The sequence below is a fragment of the Chelmon rostratus genome, chromosome 19 (genome assembly GCF_017976325.1).
Source record: "Chelmon rostratus isolate fCheRos1 chromosome 19, fCheRos1.pri, whole genome shotgun sequence".
NCBI lineage: Eukaryota > Metazoa > Chordata > Actinopteri > Chaetodontiformes > Chaetodontidae > Chelmon > Chelmon rostratus.
Genome location: NC_055676.1, coordinates 15,895,718 through 15,908,130, shown reverse-complemented (window position 1 = coordinate 15,908,130; position 12,413 = coordinate 15,895,718). Strand labels below are relative to the sequence as shown.

Below are 12,413 nucleotides of genomic sequence, written 5' to 3'. Positions count from 1 at the left end.
TGATTTGTGGTACCTTTTAGGCTAACTAAGTAACCAATTTTATGTGGCTCCCCAGTATTTGCTCACCTGCAATATGAGAGGTGAACTCTTCAAATACTGGTTTTGGTTGGTTTAATATGTAGTTGTAATGATTTATAAGCTTCTGTGATCATAATATCATAATGAGAAACTGTTTAACTGCCAACTTTTTATTTTATTTTAAGCGTAAGTGTATGTTAACTGACTCTGAGGCTAGTTTGAACATATTTTTACACTGTGGTGATGACACCCACAGACAACATGAGCTTTTTAGTGGGTTAAAATAACAATAGAGTTTATCTCTGTATCAACAAAGACTGCAGAGGAGTTAGAGTGAAAGTGCAGGTGTAGGTTTGCCACCTACTGCCACCAATTTAGATTATTGTGTTAAAGTGGAGCTACTTGAATCGCTGCCAAAACTATGAAAATAGAACACAGGTTCAATAAAAAACAGAATTTTCCTTTTACAGTTTTGAAAAGGATTCTTATTTATTCATGCATTAACATGTTATACATTGGATGATGATTTGTTTAAGTGATAAAATAAGGAAACGTATGAAAGAAGTTCTAGGGAATAGCAACTGAGTAAAAGATCAATAAATATAATGCAAGTAAGAATGTTGTATTTGAGGTTTTATATGAATGCAGGCTCCAGACTCCTCTCTGGGTTAACAACAGTGTAATAGCCATCCATTCAGCAGCAAGTCAGGCAATGACCAATGACTTGCGGACATCAATACAACAAGCTCTGAGTACTGTAGACCTAATGGGCTTGAAAGAGAAAAGCAATGCCCAACCTCATGATAAATGGGCTATTGCTGTACGCTCGCATCAACTGTCTGGAAGGCCAGTGCAATTGCACTCAACAGAAAGGGAAGGAAACGGCCCGCTACTGAATGCAGTTGCAGCATAATAGCCTGGACTGACAACTCTGCAGGGCCAAAATGAAGTCTCGAAATAAGGTCAAGACAGTGATAAAATAAATAGCAGGAGCTGCATTTACAATATGAAGCACTGCTAAGAAAAGTGGTCTCAAAATCTGTCTGATCATCAAGGGACTAATCACACTTCCCGTTCTGAGTACAAATGGGAAATGTAACAGCTGAGTTCTAGTGAAAGCTATAATAGTAGCCAAACATACGAAGAAACATGTACGGTACATAGAAATTGTTGCACGTCAGAAAAGCCTTTAGTGAGAACTGACCACTTCCCTATAGGCTTAATACAAGATAATAATAATGGTATCTTGATACAATGGGAATAAAAAATAAAAAAATACGATCGACAGATAGACAGAATAGAGTGTTAGAGAGCTATAAATGCCACAGGAAAAAAGATCCTCATCAGTCATCCTTTTGAAGGGTTTCTAAGGGTTTGAAGGTTTAACTAATGGTTTCAGATATGATGCATGAAGTAAATAATGTTAGGCATTATAAAGTCATTAGTTAGAATGCCTGTGAATATTCTCATTCATCCAGGTCATTGTAAGCTTTAGGGCATTCAATCGTTCGCAACTGGACCTCGTCAGTTTGTCTTGGAAGACGTTTTGCCTCTCCAGCAGGCTTCATCAGTTCATGTGCACCAGACTAGATAGGACAGTTCTAATCTGAGCTCTAGGGACTACAGCTGTCCTATCTAGTCTGAATGCCCTAAAGATTACTTAGAATGTATAAACTATAAATGGTGAATTATTAGGCAGTGGTGCAACAAAAACTTGTACTATCAAAACAGTGTGTGCAATTAACAGTTGATCAACGGTTAATAACTTCAAGCCTGAATACAACTCAAAAATGTTCATCTCAACAGTCAAGTCAAGTGTTTGTTATTAAATGTAGTCAAGGATCAAACATAAACTCAGATTTGAAGGTTCTGCAACCTATAGGATGCTTACACATTCTAGTCAATTTAACATTCTCATCACACTCCTCACTCTCTACCACGACCACTATGTTCTTTGCATGGTCCATGTAGAATGGCTTACTCCTTGTAAATATCAGCAGCTAGCAGCAGACTGGCGGTAACTGAAATAGGAAATGACCTGCACACATTTTTTTTTCTTAGGATGCGTATAAAAGTCAGATTATTAATCCTATCACAGCGAACAAACGTTCTTGACATCAAACCAAAGTAGGTTAGGGTTGGGTTCAGAGTGGTCATTAAATGGATTGCTCTGTTGGATGATTCTGTTGCCATTCTGTAAACAGATACACATATATGGTAATGTGTTTGTGTGAGTGAAACTTAGACATTTACAGCAGAGGACAGTAGCAGTCTCCCCCTGAATGACTGGCTATTTTGGTACAAACATTTTCCCACCAGTGTGGCAGATTTACCCGCCAAACTGAAAATCTACCTGCATATGGCGCTTGGTGGGTGTTCATTTTGGACCCTGTATCATAGTCACTTCAAGATGCTATTGGAGTAAAATCCTACATGGTGATCCTACGTGATGGGACTATATGAAACTGTATTTCTTAAATTTTGATGTCATGTGCACGTACATGGAGGTGAGGAAAATATTATGCACGCTCACATGCAGCAGAGCAGGCAGTAACCCTGGCTGGGAACCATGCAATTATCACGGAAGCCCTCAAAATGAGTCTACTACAGAAAAACTGTGGCTGCTGGGTTTTTTCCATGTTCAGTGTTAAGTGATTTCAGTCCATTAAATTTATGCTTGTATGGTAATGGTAGCCAGTTTGACACTGGATAGTCTGTTGAGGAGCCACTGTAGTATTACTGAAATCAGACCCATTGGCAGAATCTAAATAAAACCATCCAATTAATCTCTTAGCTGGAAGCAAATGAAATGGAAAATTAAAAGCACTGCACTTAATGGTGAAAGAACTAAAGGTAAGAGCACTAAATATCTCTGCAAAAGGAAGTGACAGAACTAAAGACCTATTTCTGTTTGTGTGGGCTTCTAAAGTTGGCAGATCCTAGACTAAACTGTGCCACAGCTGAAATTATGCCTCAGTAATGTCTCCGAGGCCTTGTTCTGTTAAGTTGCATGCAAAAGACCGCTGTGCCTCGAAATACTGCCGCCACAAAAGCCACAGGGCAGGAGGGGACTGCCCGCCTCGGATTTGTAGCCCAGACTCACGGGGTGTGTTTTTGCCTCAAAATGGTGAGGGTGAAATTAAAGGCAGGGTTGTCATGTAATTGCACATGGATGTGCCACTGCCCACGGCTCTGACCCCAGCTCTTGCACTCTAATGAAGGGTTGAGAGCTTGGAGAGGGCAAACCCCAGGAAAGTAATGGCTACAGTGATGCCGGCCAAATAGATTTTGTAATGTGCTTATAGTACTAAAGCGCAGGGCCCTTATCTTTATCCTATCCGGCCATTCTCATTTAACCATAAGTTCTCTGCTTTGAACGAGAGGCTATTATGTTACCAGTCACATAAACTGCATTATAATCAATTATGAATGACCTTAGAATGCTTTATATGTGTAGGCATTTGTTAGTGTGCACTGCTTTTATATTTCTTTATGATTAATAATGGATATTCTGATATGATTATGCCGAGTCAAGAGTTAGTTAAATGCTTTATATCTACAGACAGCAAGCAGATCCTGCACAAAGCTCTTTAAATAAAAGTATATATATTTCTACATCAAATATCTCATCTTGAATCTTGATTGTATTGTTCTATTTTTACCAGCAACATCAAACAATGTCCAATGGTGGAAAGTAACTAAGTGCATTTACTCAAGTGCTGTAATTAAGTACATTTCCACTACTTCATGCTTGTAATGAAGACATTTCAGAGGCAAATGTTGCACTTTTTACTCAACCACATTTACCTGACAGCTGTGTTCATTTTACAAAATATAAGATTGTCCTACAAAATATGATGTATTTTAATAGATTAAAATATCCAAATATATAATAATAATGATCTCTATTGATGGAGCACTTTTCCAAACCCAGGTCACAAAGTGCTTCACACAAAGCAAAAACTTCATAACATGCCGATCATAAAAGCAATTTCTGATCAATTAATAAGCAAATAAAGCTCATACACCAGGAGAGTCAATACAAATCTGTAAATAAAAAACTGTACAAAGCAGTACTAGTTATGGCTCCACCTTGACCAGCTGCACATTAAACTGCTGCTTCGAAATTAACGTTTAAGTATAATACTGAAATAATGTAATATATAATAATATACCAGTGACAAGGGACATGTTGCATAACTACCTCTTTACTTCTCTAATTTACTGATTATACTTCTGTAGTTTTACTTCAGTAATTTTTTTATTGCAGGACTTTTAGTTTTACTTAGTGCAGTTTTACAGTGTGGTGTTGCTACTTTTACTTAAATTAAGAATGTGAATACTTCTTCCTACCACACACAATGTCACACTTACTGCATACTGTATAAGGTCCAGGGCAGGCTGTAGTTGAGCAGTGGAAACTTTCCCTGAGGAATGGTTTTACCAGCTGTGAGGCCAGCTACCCTGAGAGAAGGAAGGTTATATAGTACAGTACTTTCAAATGTGGGGCTGCGGCTTGTCAGTCTGTACTTAAATAATATAGCATTATAATGGCAGGAAATCACACATATGGTGTATTAATGATTTAGAGGGGAGGTACAACTCCTGATGCTGGAAATTGGCAGCAACAGCGAACTTAAATTACTGTCCCACTGACAAAGATGACAGCAACATTCAGTCTCGCCTAAACCCGAAAAAGTGGTTGCCTACAAAGTAATATTTTAGTGAGGGTGGTCCTGCAAAAGTGAAAAACCCTCCACCCATGCTCCTCTTCAGTAGTCTATGAATACACATAGATGTAGACTCACTCTAACCACATATTATAGGTTTGTACTTGCTGATGGTTTCATATTTGGCTCAAAGTTTATGTAAATGCAGATGTGAGCCCAACTTCACTGCAGTTTTTTGAAAAACCCAAGGTTTTTCCAACCATGTGCCCGCTCTGTTAATCCAGCTGCCTTTACGTAGACCCACTCTGTGATTGGTCCCAGATTTGCTGTGGGTCCAAAGTAACTATTTGGCTTTTTCCCTGAGATTTTCCCATTGCTGCTGGCAGTGCGACCTGCAGGAAATGACTGAGAATTGTAACTGTAACAATGCTAATGGACCAATGCCAGACCACAGCTGTTTATTCAACCACACAAAACATTCCTCTGGGTTAATAACCACAGACACTGGAAGAGATCTACTCTTTAACGATTTGGTCTGTGACACGGTACAGTATGTGCTTCGTTTGGGGAAAGTTGCAGGCAGCAAAATGTGTGGCTCCGTATAAAGTAAAGCAACAAGATTCTTAGCGTTTGAGTCATATTCACATAGTGGACAAATCCAGTGCACAATGCTGATGACTCGATTATTCCTCGTGCAATTTCTGGATTTTGTTTGGAAATAAAGTTCAGCCTATTGTTTTAGTCACATCCTGGTAATTTTATGTTTAGTCTCAGTTAGGAAAGTCTTAAAGTCTCTGCAGTGTAGATTCCCACTTTGCCACATCTGTTTCAAAGCGGCATCATTTGTCTTTCTGCCTCCCAGACTCTCTGAGTCCTTCTCTTCTCTGCCAGCCCTGCCCATCCTTCCTGGATATGAGGTCATGACAGAAGGACCAGAACAAAGGATGGGCTGCAGTCATCTTAACTTAAACTCTTACAGCATATTGTGTGCTTGCCCTTTCTCTTTTTATCCATTTAAATGTATATATATAAATATGTATATGACGTGAAAGTATATCTGCAGAGGCAAGGCTTTTGTTGCATTGCATTCAGATGAAATCTTCCTTTACTTCTTTACACATAACATTACTGTGCACCTAGTTATTTGACAACATGGTCCTCTATTCTGTTTACATTTTGTTCTAGCTATTGTTAAATAACAATTAATCAATATTATTCACAGATTTTTGTTGTATTTTGCTTACTACCTTCCTACCTTTTTATTTATGTGACTGCACTACAATTTCCAACTGGGTTTAATAAAGTAGTCTAATCTGCCTGCATTACCAAATGTATCTGTCCTTCTCCCTAGCCAGCTAGCCGGCTAACTAGCTAACTTAAGTAGCTAACGCTTTTACATACAAGTAAGCTAGCTAGCTACCTTAAATTATTCTCAGTCACAGACTCAAAAGCTTGTAAAGCAAAGCAACACAAATGAACTAATGTCTGACATGTATTTGAAGATAAGTAACACAATTGGCGGAGATACAGTAAGCTAAATGTCTGAACAGATAAGATATGCTGACAAATTGTTTCTTCTGTTATGATGTTTTGGTACAATGTTAAGGACAAACGTATTCCTGAGGGGTTTATCACACTCCTGGGGGACATTTCAACGTGTCTGGGACGAAAACAGTGAGAATGAACTGCTGCAACATATCTTAAAAACGCTGCGAGTTTTCCACGTACCTCCTGCCTCTGCCATGCTTCAGGCATTGAACTGACCCTTCAGCCGACCCAGCCTCTCCGCTCTCCCTGCCCGGGCTGCGGGAGGGGAGGAGGGGGAGGTGTGACTTCCAGCCAGCCGTCGACAACTCCGGAGTTTAGAGATCAGGAAAAGATGCGGAGCTGCTCTCTTCCACCGAGCGACGGACAAAGAATTAAAGTTCAGCGGCTAATCAAGGAAACACGGGCAGTCTACAACACAGCAATGAAATGTGCGTCTTAAACTTTCAGCTACAGCCTGACTGCGAGCATCCCACGGTGAGTTACAACACAGCTGTCTTTGGGAAAGTGCTCCAATCGGCACAAAGAGACTAATTACATCTGCGCGGTCTAATTTAACAAGTTAAATCGATTATGTCTACAGTGTGTGATTGTTATTGAAAATACAGCTAATTTAACGTCTTAAAAGCCGAGGTAAGATTAATTTATGTCCGAAATGAGCCTCTGGAAGTATAGGCAATGAAAGAACTCCATGTAAACAAACAAACAGCATGATGATATAATATTTTAAGGTGTAAATCATATTTTTTAAAAGTTTTTTGCAGGTATTTCCCAGTTTTAATAAGCTCATGTTTTCATAAGAGCAAGGAAAGCTGTATTATTCGGTTAAAACCCATCAGACAACACCGGGAATTGCTGTGTTACTGGATAATGACTGCATCTGGCTGCTTTCTGTGATAACTCAAATGTTCCTCACATCTTCCACCCCAGCTGAACACGTTGGATCTGCTGACACTGGACTCCTCGCTCTCTTCTGACCTCCAGTGTCAGCAGCCGGTGCCTTGAAGATGGTCAACCCTCAGATATACCTCCACTACAACTACACGGGGAAGCTGGACCACCGGCCCACCGTCGGCACAAGCCGCGGCACCGTGGACACCAAAACCATCGTGTTCCTCGTCATATGCAGCTTCATCGTCCTGGAGAACCTCACCGTGCTGACCGCCATATGGAGAAACCACAGGTTCCACAACCGCATGTACTTCTTCATCGCCAACCTGGCGCTCTGCGACCTGCTGGCTGGAGTCGCTTACCTGGTCAACCTGCTCCTGTCAGGAGAGAAGACCCTGCAGCTCTCACCTGCGCTCTGGTTTGTCAGAGAGGGGAGCATGTTTGTAGCACTTGGTGCCTCCATTTTCAGTCTCCTGGCTATTGCAATAGAGAGACACCTGACTATGATCAAAATGAGGCCTTATGATGCCAACAAGAACTACAGAGTGTTTCTGCTTATAGGGACCTGCTGGCTGATTGCTATATCTCTTGGAGCTTTGCCCATTCTAGGCTGGAACTGCCTGGACAACCTGCCCGATTGCTCCACAGTCCTCCCTCTCTACACCAAGAAATATGTAGCTTTCTGTATCATAGTTTTCATGGTTTTGCTCTTAGCCATGTCAGTCCTGTATGCCCGCATCTACATCCTGGTGAAGTCCAGCAGCCGAAAGGTGAGCAAGCACAGAAACTCTGAGCATGCGATGTCGCTGCTGCGCACCGTCATCATTGTAGTTGGGGTCTTCATCGCCTGCTGGACGCCCATCTTTGTCCTGCTCCTGCTGGATGTGGCCTGTGAGCAGCGCTGCCCCATCCTCTACAAGGCTGACTGGTTCATTGCGGTGGCCGTGCTCAACTCGGCCATGAACCCGGTCATTTACACGCTGGCCAGCCGCGAGATGAGACGGGCCTTCCTGGGTCTGGTGTGTGGCGTTTGCTACCGGAAGAGGGCTTCTGTCAATGGCAGCGGGAACAAGCAGTCTCTGGAGCCCAGCCGCAGCAGGAGCAAGTCGTGGAGCAGCCAGAACAACCCCAACCAGAGCCAGCGGAGCTCCAGGCAGGCGGAGCTGGAGAAGGAGCAGGAGACAGACACAGGCCACGGCCAGGTGTCGGTGGTGGCAGGAGGGGCTGCTCAGGCCGTCCTCGAGAGTGACAGAAAAGACTGAAAGAAGGGAGCGAGATATCTACATTAGAAAGGTGAGGGTGGTCCTAATGTATAAACTCATCGAGTTGTGATTGGTTTAGAATGAGGCAGAGGCTGCAGGGCAGTGCTTTCTCCTTTGTGCTCAATATTCATATAACTGCATCATCCATAATTGGGAAGCTTATTAAAAATGTCCACAATGGGCATTGATTAGTGTATACCGCCAATATGTTCATTGACACAGTCAGTGTCAACTTTGTCAAATACAGGTCATATTTCATCACCGCCCAGTGAGAAGCATGTATGTCCACATTTGGTGATTTTACAGTTAACTGGAGGATAAACCCATTACTGGTTGCGAAAATAAACCCAAAAAACAACTGAAAAACTCTGGATTAGCTGAAAAAATGCATTTTTCTTAGCTCATGAAAGGTGGACATTTTGGAGGTGCATGGAGTTGCAGGACAATCATGATTTGCAAATGAATGGTGCTCTTGCCCTTGACAAAAAAAGCCATTAACCCCTGTGGTTACAGCTGTGACCATTTCAGACAAATAAGAAGTGAAAAAACACCTGCAATGAATACAAGTGCAATTATAGTTCTGCAAAACAATGGAATGAAGAATGATTGTAGACAGTTATTAGTGTAATTACAAACAGTGGAAATTATTTATTATTCTATGCACACTCTTCTGTAATTTTGTATTTACTCTATAATCCTACAGTATACTGTGCAGTTACTGTAATGAAAACTGCATTATAAATTGTGTATATATGTGATGTAAATGAGATAAAAACATGCTGCAGAATCAAACCTGCTACACTTTGCATTATATCAGTAGCATCATGTTCAGACTGCATGATATAGCTGTACTAACAATTAATGTAACTGATGCAGTTTGTTCAACATCAGTAGTTTTAAGTGATACTATGGCTCCATCTGCTGGTTAATAATGGTAGTTAATATCCTCAGTGCTGGCCACATATCTTCACAACCTGCTGCATGTTCAGAACAGACTCTCTTAAATTTTCTTTTCAGTGCCAGATTGAAAGTGTTGCGAGTATTTAATTATCTAATTATCTAGAAGTGGAAACGTTTAATATCAACCTTAAAAGCATGAAGATGGTAAACTGAGGGACAAGGCATGTGGATGCAGCACGTGAAACAGAAATAGTTCACTGTGTGCAGCTGTTTGTATGATGCAGTAGATTAGCTTTGACACAATGAGTAAAAAACGAGTAAACATACAGTGTGAGGATGACTCACCTGGATCACCTCATGTAGCCAGTAGAGAGTGCAGTTCTGCCTTGTTCAGTGTTGTATCTTCCTCATTCCTTTGAGAAAATAACCTTTATCCACATTACAAATAGATAAATATCATTTTCTCATTTACTTGTAGTGGCATCCAGCCATGCAGGTACTTTTTGCTTTTGCATGTCCAGGTTGTGAGAGTGCTGCAGCCACCACAAAACAGTGGAGGCGAATGGATTTTTGTGTTGCTCACAGCATTGACAAAATAACATTAAAATATTCAACAGCATCGTCTCTGTACAGCAACGGCATCCCTGCGACTCTGGATTATTCAAAAACCTCAGTGTGAACCATCTTCATGGGAACTTTTTTTTGTACAAAAGGTCACTATTAAAGGGGACATATTATGTATCTTCAACAATTTTATATGATTTCCTTGAATCCACAGTATTTTTATTTTCCTCCCCTTCTTTTTTCACTCGTATTGAAACATTTTTGGTTGGTGTTGCACACACCAGATTTTAAATAAATGAATTCCTTACCTGCCTGGTTGCCCCCTAAAAGGGGTAAAACTAAAAGATTGCTTGTGTCCTTGTTGTCACATCACAAAGGGCAATAATTCTGAACATCTTGTTTAAGCCAAATCCATATGAGGCCAAACCCATTTTTCCATAATATGTCCCCTTAAAACATTGTATTCTGCAGATTGTCCAGAATAACAAGGACACTGTTTATGGATATTTTTTTCACGGCCAAAATAAACAAAAACAATCTGCATGGCAAAATATCACTAGAAGTGAGTGAGAAACCCTGTTTTTTAAATAAGCATGAACCAACCCTTTAAAATTTTAGAGGAAACTGTGATGATACCGGCTAAATGCTGCATCTGTTATAAACTGAAATGTGTTATTATGGCAGCAGAGACAACAACAGAGCTTCTACACATTCACGGTTTTATTGCCAACAGTCATACAGAATAATGATAAACCCATACAACCAAAAGATTAAATCTGTAAACATCATTTGGACTCATTTCTTTGTTTTTATTTCCTTTTTTTTTTACTATACCTGTTCCAAAATAGTGAGTTTCTGTGTGATTCCCTCCGACAAAGATTTATATTTAGATCTGGAAATGATACATTTATAATATATAATAGAGAGGGAGGGAGGGAGAGAAAGAGACAGAGAGAGAAAACAGTAGTCTCAAGCAGCAACACGCAGCAGGGCAAAACACAACCTCTAGTGAACAGGCATGCCCCATTGAAGATCAGCTATTGCACTTTGAAGAGAGAGAGAAAGAGAAATAAAAATACCATTTGTACAAATAAAAGGCACATTTTCATCAACAGAAATCTGGAAAGAAGCCATGTTCTTTTTGTATCCCAGCGTGTTTGGTTGTATAATTTCTTTATGCCGCACAGCTAATCGTCATGTTATCAGAGAGATTCAAGTATGGAGTTGTTCCTGCTTCCTACGCTTTGTTCAAAACGTCGCGCATTTGGCCAAAGTGATTACGAATTTGCTCTTCAGCAATAAAGACTAAACCCAAAAAGAATTCTTTATATTGGCATAGTGCTTTGTAAAGATTTAGCGCATTATTCCTTCTCCCGAGATATTAGATTTGATGAAATTATGTCACAAAGTATTGGACAAAGTAAATGTTAAAGGTGGTAAAAGTGTAAAAAAAAAAAAAAAAGAAAACAATTATTCTTTGTGTCCCTTTCTTCTCTTGTATCTCTCAAAATGCCAATATTCTAGGCTGCTCAAAGGGACACAAGGAATCAAGGAAAGTCTTAAGCTTAAACCAAAATGGACCCGATGCTGGATATTTCTGTACTGCTCTTTGCTAAAATGTGTGTTGTTGTGAGATGCATGTACTGTACACTCCCTCTTGCAGCAAAATACAGGCACGTTATATTACATTGCATCTGTCTTGTCAAACTCATTGAACACATGCTGATTTTGGTTCAACTGAAGTGGTCCAGTGCATATCAAATACAATGCCCCATTCATTTGGTATCCATCAGAGTACTGACAATAGTAAGGATGAGAGCATTTAAAAAGTCTGCTAGCCAGAACTGCTGTGTACTGTTCTTTCAAAATTTGGATTTCCGCTCTACAAAAACAGTCCGTATAACCTAAATACAGTAAACTGTTCTGAGTGGACTGCAAAATGCAAATGAAGTCTGACCTGTCAAGCAATAATGGCTGAAAACTTGCTTCTTAGAGTTGGATTTTCCCCTGTACTGTACTGCAATACACAGCCAGCATCCTTTGCTACTAATAAGTGATAACACAAGAGAATTGAAGTGAGTGTGACTGACAGGGGTAAACAAACATGTCTGTGCTGACATCTAGTGGCAATAAAGTAGTCCTGCCATAAGATATCCGCACATCAGTAAGTGAATGTGATCTAATATTAAACATTCTGCATTGAGTGCACACTGTGGGAACCCAGCTTTTGTCTAATCTAGTCTCTTAAGTAAAATGTGTAAATTACGTCGCAGCACATTGGTAATTCATCGTCTTGGTGCAACTGACACAGATGATCTAACCCATCTAACGTTCTGATTGTGCTATTCATTTGTGATCGTTCAAATGAAAATAACTTTCAAGAGTTCACGAAAAAAAAAAGCCGAAAATGTTAATCAAGAATGTGAGAATATCCATTGCATGACTCAAGCCCCAGAACTAATCATTGACTACACACCTAAAAGAAGAATCCAGAGAAAACCAATTCAGAAATAATCACTGGTTGAAAAGCATAAATATTTTACAGTGTCAGCATACACAAGCA

At 40.1% G+C, this 12,413-nt stretch overlaps 1 protein-coding gene across 1 annotated transcript; it reads left to right on the top strand.

Moving 5' to 3' along the window:
- The first annotated feature begins 6,596 nt into the window (after positions 1 to 6,596).
- LOC121622973 (sphingosine 1-phosphate receptor 3) lies at positions 6,597 to 11,388 on the top strand. The gene is made up of 2 exons (XM_041960067.1): positions 6,597 to 6,710; positions 7,164 to 11,388. The coding sequence occupies exon 2, from the start codon at positions 7,241 to 7,243 to the stop codon at positions 8,384 to 8,386; it is 1,146 nt and encodes a 381-aa protein (XP_041816001.1). The 5' UTR covers positions 6,597 to 6,710; positions 7,164 to 7,240; the 3' UTR covers positions 8,387 to 11,388.
- Positions 11,389 to 12,413: the final 1,025 nt, after the last annotated feature.